General features: G+C 41.0%; 2 protein-coding genes across 2 annotated transcripts; one reads left to right on the plus strand and one right to left on the minus strand.

The window, feature by feature from the left end:
* Positions 1-1,784: 1,784 nt before the first annotated feature.
* Positions 1,785-3,702, plus strand: spag5 (sperm associated antigen 5). Its single transcript, XM_056280464.1, has 7 exons — positions 1,785-2,056; positions 2,287-2,419; positions 2,540-2,620; positions 2,749-2,898; positions 3,142-3,216; positions 3,350-3,430; positions 3,537-3,702. Exons 1-7 carry the CDS (start codon positions 1,785-1,787, stop codon positions 3,606-3,608), a joined length of 864 nt encoding a protein of 287 aa, XP_056136439.1. The 3' UTR covers positions 3,609-3,702.
* A 2,467-nt stretch (positions 3,703-6,169) lies between these two features.
* On the minus strand, positions 6,170-7,270 carry foxe1 (forkhead box E1). Its single transcript, XM_056281025.1, has one exon. It carries the CDS (start codon positions 7,268-7,270, stop codon positions 6,170-6,172), a length of 1,101 nt encoding a protein of 366 aa, XP_056137000.1.
* Between the last annotated feature and the right edge of the window lie 6,515 nt (positions 7,271-13,785).

Consider the following 13,785-nt stretch of genomic DNA (forward strand, 5'->3'; position numbering starts at 1 on the left):
AATTAGACTCTAGTCTTTAAAAAATAACTGTGAGGTCAGGATCCCATCAAATTAAACTGAAGGGCCAATTTTGGAACTGAAATGTGAGTTTATACAACCACATTTACATAAGGAGAGGACAGTTCATAATGAATCTTACATCAACCGGTAAAGCTCAAACATGTCAGGAACACCGAAAAATCACTGGAAAATGGTAAATAATAACTAATTTGCATAGAATGATTTTTAACAGTAATCTGCTGTTGGATCTGTAAGTTCTTGCAGATGGAGAATAAGCTGGCAAGGGAGCAGGTGGTAGAGAGTGAGCACACTCTTAGGGCCAACTTGGAAGGGCTCCGGGAGAGGAATATTCAGTGCGAGGACTTAAAAGAAGCCCTAACTCAACTTCAGTAAGCACCGCAAAAAAACAATCCCTCTACAATTGTTATAACATTATGCTGATTTCAGTCTACAGATAAAGTTCCAGTTGAACTCTGTATATGAACATTGTATTAGTTTTTCTTAAGTTAAGCATCTTGTGCAAACCATTTTGGAAGAGTTTTGTGAATGTCAGTCGGAAACATTCTTTTTCCATGTTGCAGGATCGAAAAGGGGGCATTGCAGGAAGAGCTGGAAGCCACACGTGCCCAAGCCAATGCCACCCAGCTGAACCTGGGAGAACAGCTGGCTCAGGTGGTCACAGATATTACCTTGTTGCACCACACACTGCGAGGACTAACCAATGAACTCCATGCAACTCTCATTGACAAGGTAACACATAAAGTGTAAACACAACTCATAATGTTACCTTTCTAAACTTGGCCAGTTAGATCTCATTTCCATTTACACACATACATTTACTCTGCATGTTCATAATCTATTTCTGTTATGGTGCTTGACACTGATATTTCCTTTGCTGTTGTTTTTTTGTATTTGATTACCTGGGTCCAGACCTTTTGAATCTGCCCGCTCCATTGAGTTGATTGATTCTGGTGGTCTGGCATCATGACATGAAACAGCAGTTTCTTGGTTGAAAAAGCGATTATCCAATGAGTGCTGTAGGCGGCTGATGATTATTCAATTTGCACCACGGGCAGGACTAACGCCGTTATCAAGCTGTTGTCAATATGGGAGAATTACCCCGACATCTCGAAAACGTTCACTTAATGGCCTCTCTTTTGCGTTTGGGCTCCTGAATAATATTCTTGAATCTAATATGACCCCCTCGATTAACACATTTATTTTACATAGACGGCATGTCTTCTCAATTTCGCCTGACATCGTAGTTTTGGTTGCTCCGTACTTTGCTCCGCTCCACTCTTAAAACCCCAGCAAGGCGAATATGTTTCTAGTGATTGATTAGGGAAAATTGAACCCCCCCCTCCCCCATGAAACTTGGTTAGAGTGGAGGCAGTGACTGATTGAAGATGGAAATGGAGTGTAATGAGTTGACAATTCTGTCTGATATCAGGCAATGTTTGACACATCTTTTCAGAAACCAGAATCCTCTTCGAAAACAGGGTCACAGCCACCCCTGAGCTTTGAACGTCGTCACCCGTCCAGTTCTTTTGTCGACAGTGTTATAGTCGCATTGACGGCTGAGAAGAGTGAAGTTGCCGAAACAGAAACGCCAAACAACCAAGGTACTGTACCAGCACACCAGATGTCTGATTGAGGTTCACATATGAATATCCCTTCTCTCCTTTCTTCACAAGCTTACTTATAAACTAATTCTGACAGTCGCACATCACCATGGACTATTACATTTTTTCCACTGTTTTGTGATCTCCCCAGTTTCCTCTGATATGCCTGAGCCCCAGTGTGAAGGGTTGTTCAGTGAGACAAGTGCCTTCAATCGCATTACACCAGTGACCCCTAAAAAGAGAGACAATGTGGAAGATACACCACCAGTGACCCCTAAAAAGAGAGGCAATGTGGAAGAGGCTGATCTGGGAGAGCAGAGCAATATGGCAGAACTGCTGGAGGACCTGGGCAACACTGTCTCAGAGCTTGTCTCCACCCTTAAAATGGTTCAACAGAACAAAGACACTGAGGTGGAGGAGTTGCGCAGAGCTATGTATGTTTGGGAAGAAGTATTTGTAACTGAAAAATGTGTATCGATTTAATGTGGGGTTCATTTAAGGATTTTGATAAGAACACATCTGATAAATGAGCCATACCAAGAAATACCTGTCTGCAAATGTATTGTTTTATTTTACACAAGCTTATTGAAAATCACAATGCAATGCATGTCCTCCTTAAAACCACCAATTTGTGATACTAACTCGCATGCATATGTTTTTCTAGATGTAGTCTGCAGGGGGAGCAGCAGGCCATGACAAGCAAGCACATGGCTGAGGTGTGGGAGCTTAAGGATCAGCTTGGCCATATGAACAGCCAGGCCGAGAAGGGTAACATGGCGTTGCAACAAAAAAATCAGGTAAGCAATACATTTCCAACCATACCTCAAAACTAGTAGTTACAAACAAGCTTTGATTGACAGCCATGATTTAGCTAAGCACAGACAAAGGTTCCTTAAACATTTTTCCACTTTACACAGGATGAGAAGATGCTGACTAAGTTGTTCACAGAAGTAAATGAGGCAGGGGAGCTTCTCAATAATTATAAGACTGACAATAATGTAAGTGACAAATGAAAATAATATGCAAGTACTTTTAAAATAAAAATAGTTTTTGCAATTTTTGTTATGGGCTCTATGAAGACAGGCCATTCATACTGGTGTCTTTTTTCACTCTCCATATTATGTAGGAGTTGCGCAAAGAGGTGGTAGCACTTCGTACCTCTCTCCAACAGTCCATGGTGGAATCTCAGGTCCTGAGGGACGAACTAAGGAAAGTTAGTAGCCTATCAGCCAACTCAGAGCAGTTCATGGACGAAAAGATCTTTCTACTCAAAGAGGTTTGATTTGGTCACTGTGGATGTGACAGATTTGGATGTGGTTTTGGATTTGGATGTGATGGATAATATACACACACATACACATACACACACACCCTATCATATACAACCACTCGTCACCATCTTTAACACTTTTCAGATTTATTCAAATACTTATCCATCTCCAACAGTGTTGTTAGGTGTGCTCTTCACCTTGACATGCTAAGCTACCTTTCATGCATATCATTCTCATTCTGTCACTAGATGGAGAGACTTAAGGGGAGCCTGAAGAACATGGAACAGGCCAGGGCTAAGCTCCTGGACAGAGCAAAGAGACACGTAAGAACTGTTTTTCTTCAACAAAAAAAATAAAGGAAAAGGAAAAAATATTTCCTTCAAGCGTGGTGCCAGCGAAGTAGTTCAGAATTGTCTTTGATGTGAGCAAATGTGTTTGAATTTCTGGACTCTACAGCAAATGATCCACCAAAGCAACCAGCAGAAAATGGAAGATGAGCTCCGTACGCTGGACAACATGATTGACACAGTCAGAAAGGTAAGAGATGGATCACCTTTTTAAGCTGCCTCGTAATTGGTACATTGTCAAGAGTTAACTGAATTAGTACTTAATGTAATGTGTTTTACCCCCCCCCCCAACATAGACCCTGTCATCCGTACCACAAGTGGTGAAGAACTGTGATCAGCTCAAATGGCTTGTTGAATACATTGGCTGATGTGCTTGGTATTGATGTCTATTTTGTTATATTTGTAAGTTTGTGCTTTTCTTGGCTTGAAGTTTTTCTTTTATAAATTTTACTATGACGAAAATAAAACTAGATTATCAATGATGTCCCATTTTTTGTAATCTTTATAGTAGTAGCAGGACAGGTAATTGCATCCACAATGTTGCACCCTCAGCACATCATGTCTCTCAACAGATAAGTTTCTGAAATCAGAAATGGGACAAGGTTGTTTCTTTTCAACACAATGCACCTAAACTGACACTATGATTCAGTGGCATGTTATGTTCAAAAGAACAATGGATGTGCATATCTTGAACTACATGCTAGGATTTGTTAAGAGTAAGAGTTTGTTTCTGGAGCGTTGCTGGAGCTCCTCCACCAGGTGGGAGTAAAGTGACGTCTAAAGAATAGGTAAAAAATGAGATGAGGGTTGAGATTTTTTTGTTGTAATGATCCATGGCTATCTGTTATTATGAGCTAGTCTGTACTTTAATACTGTAATAATTTGGCTTTCGACTTTTAGCCCATGCTAAAAGATTTCACTTTGATTCAGTACTCGGCTACTTGGTGATGTATCTAATTTAATTAGTAACACAGTTGGTAATTAGTAGCATCTATATACAGTTTTTTCTTTACCTATAGAATGGAGGCATTAGACTAAGAATATACAATCTCAGCTTTAAAATTCATATATATCTGTGAATAATAGGAACTGCGGGCTTCAACAACAAAGGGCAATTGTTTAAGCCTTCAGAAACCATGATACATCTTTTTTTCAAAAACGGTAACGTTATGCTGTTGTAACGTTATATATCTTTAAATTATGGCAAAAAATTGTGATGATGTTAGTAGCCATTATTACAGGTATGTTTTCCAGATGTTGGTCTAACACTGCAATGTATTTAGGAGTTACTGTGTGTTAAATAGTGGATCGGTCACCAATACAAATACGACAAGGAAACTTGGGATTACTGCAGGTCGCCCAAGTTTTTAAATGTTAATTTGCTGCAGCTTTTGCCTTCATACATTTACGTTGGATAATTGTGTAAGAATATGTACCGATAGCATTTCTGCGATGGACTACAAGCATTCAATTTACTGATCACAGCCACTGTCAACAATCAAATCAACTTCAACTATAAATTTGGTAAGAAATGTCAGTATTAACACCCAACATTGATGTTTTTCATCAACGTACACTCATCTTTTAGTTAACAGCGCAAAAAAACCCAAAAGTTTTGAAGTACCTCTAAAAAAAATCAACTGCACTTAGAATAAACAAGGCTCAGTCAGGTGTTTACTGTAGTTCACAAGGACCGTTGAAACTTTCTCAAGTCATTTCTTTGTTTTTCGCTGAACCACCTTTTGCATTCTAAGAGCAAGTCCATTTGCTAATGAACGTTTTCCTTCTGTGCCTCTTCTTTTTTTTCTTCGTGTGTAATCTTATCTCGCGGCCAAAGTAAGGCGTGTTTGTGCATGTGCGCGAGCGCGCACACATGCGCGCCTCACTACTTAATAGCTTTGTAGGTTTAAAATATCAGGTTTCCGGTCAATTCATTTTCTTTATTGGTGGATCGGCATGGTAGATTAGTTGTGGCTCTCCGTCTGAGTGCCATGTTGATGTCTGGACATGATAATTGAGGTGGGTCATACAGACTGATAATGCTTTGGCTCCAGACAACACTTGAAACCCATCTGAGCCGAAACAAGAGGAAGAAAAAGACGAGCTAACACAAAGCAAGGAACGGGGAAGAAATATCTGAACGTGTCTTTTTTATCTGAGAGTCCAAGATCTACCGTTGATTGGTTGTGCTGATCCCCCCCCCTTTGGAAAGTTGACAAATTGTAATTACTGACAGTTCTTAAGATGCTGGGTTTTTGAAAAAAAAACCACTTAATATTTTTACTTGTTTCTGTTCTTAGACAGCAAATATATTGTATAGTTGTGCATCATTTAGAGTTAGTATACAGATTAAATTTTGGCCAACACCCCCCCCCCAAAAAAGCAAAAATACAAGTTGATACTTAAACAAATCATCTATCAAAAAAAAACCTATGACCATAATGGTAGAGCAATATTTAATAAAATATGAACCACAATAATTTATGGTAGCATTTTCCAGTTTGTGAAAATAAAGCTTATAACCACACGTGATGCTGAATTACAAAGTTTACAACTCCCACTTATGCATTCACTTAACTGTGAAGTGGCTTTGGCCCCTTCAAGTTCAAATATGGCTGTATACATTTAAAGGGAAATCATTAATATAGAAAACTATGTCAATTTTTTTTGTGCTTCAATTCAAACTGAAGTGCACTGCAATACATGGTGTAAAGTACAGAGAAAGTGAGGTCATTTATTCTCAGTCCATTCATGTTTTTTGAGTGTTCTTGATCACATACTAAAAAGAAAAATCACTGCACTCCAACAGTTGTGTCCAGATCATCTGTCTAGATCATTTGCTTTCATCAAGTCTTGGACATTTTGCTAACGCACTACGTAAAACCGAAAAACAAAGCCCTCTTCTACATTGTCCTGCATGCTCCGTAGTTCAAATAGCAGACACAAACCTGTCCATATTCCCTGGGTATGTGGGGTGTCTTAAGTAACTGCCTGTATTGGAAACAGGACCCGCTACTCCGTTATACTGGGAGAGGGAGCCTAAATGGGCTGGGGAAACTCTGCCGTAATGGTCCACCGTCTCCACGGATCCTGACGGTAAGGAATGGAGACGATTTGCCATGCCGTATGCTTGGCTGTGGCCTTGTCCATAAGAGCCCTGGGTGGCATGGGGGTGATGGTAGCCATTTGGCCCAGAATAGGTGAACCCAACGTGGGTAGAGGAACGGGGTGGCATGGCCACTCCACATGCTTGGCTCTGGAAGCCTGCAGCCCCCAGACTGCAAGGGCTAGAGGCATTTGGCCCACCTTCCGTGCTGAAGCTGCGGTTGGACTGCTGCATCACCTCCAGTCCCTGTCCTCCTAAAGTGTTGGATGGAGCGGGATGACCTATGAGGGTATTGATCCGGAACATGTGAGCCTGACCTGGCCCAAACCCAGGAGGTGATGGGGAGGATAGGTACGCAGAAGGCAACTGCTGCCCATATGATGGACTGACGGCCATGTTGGGATAGGCTGAGTTGGTGTATACCGCCGATCGGCCGATCTGGACAGGGGAGAAACCTGGCGAGTCGTGAACATACGAGGCATAAGTGGTGAAGTCACAGCGTTTGAATCTCTTCCTGCGGCGGAGGAAACTGCCGCTTTCAAACATATCCTCAGCATTGGGGTCCAAGGCCCAGTAGTTGCCCTTCCCTGGCCGCCCTGGTTCTCGAGGGATCTTGATGAAACAGTCATTGAGGGTTAAATTATGGCGGATGGAGTTCTGCCACTTCTTTGAATTGTCTCTGTAGAAAGGGAAGCGCTCTGTGATGAACTTGTAGATGCCACCCAAGGTCAGCCTGCGGTCGGGAGAGTTTGCTATGGCCATGGAGATAAGAGCAATGTAACTGTAGGGGGGTTTCCCCCGCTGGAGGGGTCTCTTCCTTCTGCGACCTCTGGGTAGCTCCTCTGTCTGGTCGGGAGGGTTGGAGGAAGGCAACGAGCTATCTGATGCAGTGTCTTTCTCTACTTTGACCACTGGCATTGTCATGGATGCTTTGAAATGTCCACCAGAGAGACAGATAATTAGTAACTCACAGTAAATGCTGCTTAATACTACCACTGCCACAGTCTGTCCAAATTATACTTTGAAGAGAGGAAAGCAATATAACAGATCTGTCTGATGGGCAGTCATGCTAGATTTTAAAGATTACAACACTGACAAAAAAAAAGAAAAAAAAAAGAACTCACTGTTTTTGATTCCAAAATGAGCACTCTCACAAAAGCTTTAAATGTAATTGTTCAAGAGATGCCGTTTTTTGCAGTGCGCTGCCCTCTGGGTCCTTCCAAGAGCCGAGGCGAGTGGTTAAGATGAGATAACACCATGTGAGATCTTCAAGGTGTGTGAGGGAATGACTCACTGTGAGAAACCTGAAGCCTGTTTAACCCTCAGCAAGCACCTCAGGAGCCACACCTCCCCAAAACATCACATGCTCTTACCTACACTTGTAAAGGACATACCCGTGATGTGTGAAGCTCTGTTGTTTATGCTCTGCAAAGTGCATGTGCTTTGTGGTGGATTTCTGCTTTAACAAGACTATTTCACCTGTTTTTGACGAACGAACTTCTTTGCTCTTCGGCTTCCACATTTCAAAATGAATTCATGAGACGATTTAAACGGCTTAAAGTAGCCCGTACTTTGAATCAGAGTGAGCTCTAAAGGTCTTACTAGTAGTTAATTTGACATTAACGCAGGTTTTTGAATTCTAACTCACTTTCATAGCTTATCTACACTAATCTATATTCATCAGCCCAAATCTGGTTCATTTCCACAGCCTTTTCTCATTTTCTCCGACCATGTCTTTTCCTCTCACTATTCAAATCCTCGTCTAAATTAGACCTCAATCCAAAATGAGCTGTGATGTTTGGCCGTTTAACACCACTAAAAGACCTCGTTAGTGGTAAGCTGATTTACGCATTGTTTTTCTATTTGGCTTCCTTGTTTGTTTTGTGCCAGTGGTTGGACAAGCCAGCTGTGTTGGTAGATGTAAATGTTGCCCAGATAAAGGCTGTGCTGTGACTTCAGCATGCAAAATACAAGACTTCATCGTAATCCCTGCATACAGTCAGAGGAACAGGAGTAGCCAATGTAAAATATAAGAGCAGGAAAGTCATTGTACATTGTTTTCTTTTTAAAGCACAATATTTACTTCAAATGAGAGTTGATGTACTAAACTGTATGAAGAATTGTATGTCATTCATGTGCAAAAAAACAACAACAAAAAAAACATTTACAGGTATCTCTTACAATGATTGAATAAAAAACAACAAACAAGGACACAGGTTCAAAGCAAGACTGTTGCACAACTTTGCTATGAGCAGAACCATACAGGATCATTGTTTTACGTTTGTAATTGGAAGTATACCTAGTACTGACTACCCATTTTCAGTTGACTAGCTAACGATGCATACGGCTAATATCCTGATCGACAGCTAACCAATATTCCAGAAAAGCAAGCGGATACTGATTGATTTGTTAAAACACCGTAAAAATAACAGCACATCTTACCTGCGTTCCTGTCTATGGTGTTTCTGTGAAATCTTATCTTGAATGAAACTGCATGGGCCATACCACTTGGTATGGCCCATGTAGAGCGTATAGAGAGCGGTACGTAGAGCGGTAGAGCGTATCATAAAAATATATTTCCTTATCAGTGAGGGCTATTAAAAAAAAAAAAACATAAAATCTTTAACATCTTACAACAGCATATGTTTTTGATGCACTCACAGACATTTTTGGAGAGGTTGCAACACCCCCCCCCCCCGAATCTATACAGATGGTACATCTGAAAGTGAGACAGAAGCTGTGTCCAAATTGTTTATACTACATACTAAAAGTATGCAAATTTTAGTATGTGTGATATTAGTATGCAAATTTAGTATGTGAAAAAAAATGTTCAATGGCAAGCAAAAGTATGTGAACCCTTTGGAATTACCTGGTTGTCTACATTCATTGGTCATAAAATGTGATCGGATCCTCATCTACTAAGTCGCAAGTATAGACAAACTCAATGTGCTTAAACTAATAATACACAAATGATTATAATCTTTCATTTCTTTATTGACCACACCTCTTAAACATTTACAGTGCTGGTGGAAAAGGAAATGAACCCTTGGATTCAATAACTGGTCGAACCTCATTTAGCAGCAAAAACCTCAAACAAGTGTTTCCGTTAATTACAGATCAGACCTGCACAACTTTCAGGGGGAATTTTGGACCATTCTTCGTTACAGAACTGCTCCAGCTCAGCCATATTCTTAAGATGTCTGGTATGAACGGCTCTCTTGAGGTCATTCCACAGCATCTCAATTGGTTTTTGGTCTGGGCCACTCCAAAAGGTGAATTTTCTTTTTTGAAGCCTGTCTGAAGTAGATTTCTTTCAATGTTTAGGGTCACTATCCTGCTGCATCACCCAACTGGTGATGCTGGTGGACAGCCACCCTGACATTATCCTTTAGGATACCTTGATAAACTTGGGAATTAATTTTCACTTCGATGATGGCAAGCTCTCTAGGCCTCAAGGCAGCAAAAAAACCCCAAATCATGATGCTCCTTCCACCGTGCTTCACTGTTGGGATGAAGTTTCCATGTTGGTATGCGATGCCCTTTTTACGCCATGCATAGTGCTATGTGTTCATCCTGTACAATACAACCTTAGTTTCACCAGTCGACAAAACATTTTCCTAGTAGTGTTGTGGAGCGTCAAGGTGGTCTTTGGCAAACTTCTTGCTTCTTGTGAAGAGCAAACTCAAAAGGTTTGGCTGTGTTTTTTGTTTTATAAGTCAAAGTAGCTCTAACCCACACTGTCAATCTCGTTTCATTGATTGGATACCAAGGTTGCTCACTCCTCACTCCAATTAGCTTTTGTTGAAGTCATTAGCCTTGGGGTTCACATACCTTTTCCAACCTACACTGTGAATGTTTGAATGATGTATTCGGTATGGGCAAGAACAATACAACAATTTGTGTGTTATTAGTTATAACAGATTGTGTTTGCTCGTTATGGTAACTTAGATGAAGATCTGACCATATTTTAAGACAAAATTCCAAAGGGTTCACTTACTTTTTCTTGCCACTGTATATTTGTGCTGCATAGAGGAAAATATGGAGCCCATATATGTATACCATAGCTATGGTCACTAAATGATCAAAAGCATCCCATAATTCTTTTCACCTTGCAAAACAAGCTCAGGAACAACAAGAGGAGCAGCAGCTGGCACCTGCAAATTCAAATGTATTTTTTGGCAGTTTCATGATAAAATATGTTTTCATAGCATATGCAACCCTTGGTGTTATATTCCTTGTACGTATGAAGTTCTAAACCACGATACACACAAATATTTAGTTATTATGTTTGTTAATAATTAGGCGACGAAGTTCTTCTGATGCACAATGGGTAATTTTGCTTGTACTTAGTAGTCAGTGCATACTGCATTATGCATACTAAGCAGTATACCCCAATAGTATGTAATGTACATGACGTACTTTAAGTCTGTAGGATGTATTTACAATTACTTAATTTTGCTTGTACTTAGTAGTCAGTGCATACTGCATTATGCATACTAAGCAGTATACCCCAATAGTATGTAATGTACATGACGTACTTTAAGTCTGTAGGATGTATTTACAATTTGGACACTGCTAAACAGTCAGTTTGTGAGTGAGTGAGCAAGTTAGAAACCAGGTTGATGAGGTCTTTTGCATCTAAAAACCGCAAAAAAAAAAAATCCAAGTCATTCTTGGTTTTCCAAATGAATGTAATCGATCTTCTGATGTGGAGTTTATACACAGATGAATTTGATGGGAACCTGTGACTGAGGCTGAGGTAAAAGCAGCAGCACCGACTGCGTGAGCGGTATGAAGAAAGCAGGGGTTCATCATGCTAAGCTCTTAAACAAGCACAGAAGGAAAACGGCTGCACACTCCCAGGACTCAACACGGCGCTGAGTTGACACAGCAGGCTGCTGTCAGGGAGGGAGCGTGGTGAGGGAGGTTTCTCTCAGACAACAAACCGATGAAAGGTTGACTTGTGTGGGTGGGGCTGGGGTTGTGGATCCCCCCCCACTGGGACCTGCCAGTGCCCTCAGAACACAGGTGGAGCGACTCTGGGTTCCCATGTGATTTGTCATACCTTTGGTATTTCTCGGCCAAGGTAAATCCCAGGGTTCTGTGAAGCTGCCCTAAACATCTCAGCGACTACCTGGCCCATGTTAACGTTCAGATAAAGCCCAGGCCAAAGTCGATGGGTTCAGTGTTTTTTTTTTTTTTGTGATCGGTTGTTCCCACTGTAAACAGCCTACTACTACTGATATGTATTTCAGTTAATATAGGAATGTGTATTTCTTCTAATAGTGCATCACACAATGGCAAAAATTGTGAGGTGGTTCAAGTGAACTGGACTTGATTCAGCTTAACCTCAGTCATATTAAGTTACAGCTGTTTCTCTTTTTAACCATCCATTGTTTTTGGGTCTAGTTATCGATGCATTTTGTAAAATGAATGTGTGTGTGTGTCTGTCTCTGTCTCTGTGTCTGTGTGCGTGCACATGTGCATGTGCTTGTCTGTGTGTGTGTGCATGCATGTGCGTGTGTGCGTGTGCATGCATGTGTGTGCATGTGTGTATGTGTGTGTACCATCCGAAATTAGTTGACACTCCAGTAATCCCTAGACAAGCCACCAAATCACAAGAAGATAGTTGTTTTGTTTTGTTTGTTTATTTGTAGATGAACCAAACACTAATCCTCTCTATTGCATTGCTTCATTATTAAACAACACCGAATGATTTTTTTCCCCTTTTAGGACCATCGAAAGTGAAATGCTTATGTTGAAATGAGAATGAAAATAGAAATTAGAATGTACAGTTTTATGATTTTATGATTTTTTTTGAGTATGCAGGGTTTTTTTTTTTTAAGCTTCAGTTTGTTTGTAGTCTGACCTAGATAGTTTTAAAAGAGCAAATGACAAATGACAGCAAACTTTAAGATGCCGGAGGAATAAGGTTTATTTAGTGCATCCATGAACAAATTTCTTTACTAATGTTAGGTGTTGATTTTGAGGTTGATGGACTCTTGCTGATGACAGATGTGATAGGCTTATAGTTTGCACGGGACCTCACCCTGTGCATTAGACAGCTTCTTATGCTCCATGACAGTGAACAATTAGTGGTGACTAATATCTGAGATACTCGTCGTTGGAGCTCGTACTCATAGCTTCCATAGTTTACTCGTGCATCATCCCCTGGCACTCGTGGTACATTTGCTTTTAATATTTGCTCATGATCCTTTTCTCTCACTGTCTGTGCTTGTGGGTCGACAGACTCCGTTGCACTGTACATACAGAAATGCAGAAATGTATTCCGGTCTTGATTGTGCCGATCAGATTATGAGGGCTGATACGCACCGCAGGGAAAAAGGTTTTTCATTCATGCCAAAATGCACTGGCTCTTTTGCAATATATATATATATATATATATATATATATATATATATATATATAATTTGTTGGTGGTTTAACGCTTGAACACCTGAAAGAAAAAAGAAAATGTTGCATTTCCTTTTTAAGGGAAAGTGTTGAAGTGCATTTTGAACAAACCGTTTTTTTTTCATCGTTTTCTCGCTTTATGCTTCCTCCATGCAGCTGCTAAGTGTTTATTTGCAGGCCTTGAATTTCTTGCAGGAATGTGCGACCTTGTTGTTAAGCCCTAAGTGCAGAGTGCTTTGGTTCAGCATCACCGGACATCACTTTGCGCTCCCAAATAAGCTTTAAGGGCCCTGGATTCATGCATTGGTGCCACTGTAAGGGGCCTCCTCTAAACACGGCTGCCTGTCACAGTGCCTTCCAGAGAGGCAAATGATGGCGGGAACATGGGACAGCTGCACATGAGAGCAGGGCAGCAGCCAAGGCAAATGAAGGGCGCTTCATTTTGTATGTCATGTACACTTCTGGCTGTGCCAAAGAGAAACGGCTCTCTTCAAACAAAGACAAACAAATCAGCCATTTGAATTTGAACACTTGACTTTAGCCAGTCGATGGTTATACCAAGACAGGTGGGCTATGACTTAAAAAAAAAAAAAAAGAAAAAAAAGCTAATGCAGCTTGAAGACAATGCAGAATGCACATACCACCTCCAGAAATGGTGGTGGTGTAGCCTGGGAACCAGACAAATTTGTGAGCTCGTGTTTTATTTGCTCTGGCAGATACCTTCACATACCAGCCACAATTCACATTTGCGAATTGGTCTGGTGATGTCAGGCCGGTGGTGGTTCGGATAAATGGAAACAGTAGACAGAACTGGATGCTGTCAGGGAGGGGATAGGCAGTCTATTGGTAAGGGAGATGGACAGAGAAGGAACGCTATATGAGTGCGCCCATGCATGTGTGTGTGTGCGCGTGCACATGACTGCTTGTGTGCATGCATGTGCGTGTGTGTACATGCATGTGTGTGTGCACATATGTGTGTGTGTGTGTGTGTGTGTGTGTGTGTGTGCTCTTGATACTCAGTGGGA

The sequence above is a fragment of the Lampris incognitus genome, chromosome 5 (assembly GCF_029633865.1).
Source record: "Lampris incognitus isolate fLamInc1 chromosome 5, fLamInc1.hap2, whole genome shotgun sequence".
Classification (NCBI taxonomy): domain Eukaryota; kingdom Metazoa; phylum Chordata; class Actinopteri; order Lampriformes; family Lampridae; genus Lampris; species Lampris incognitus.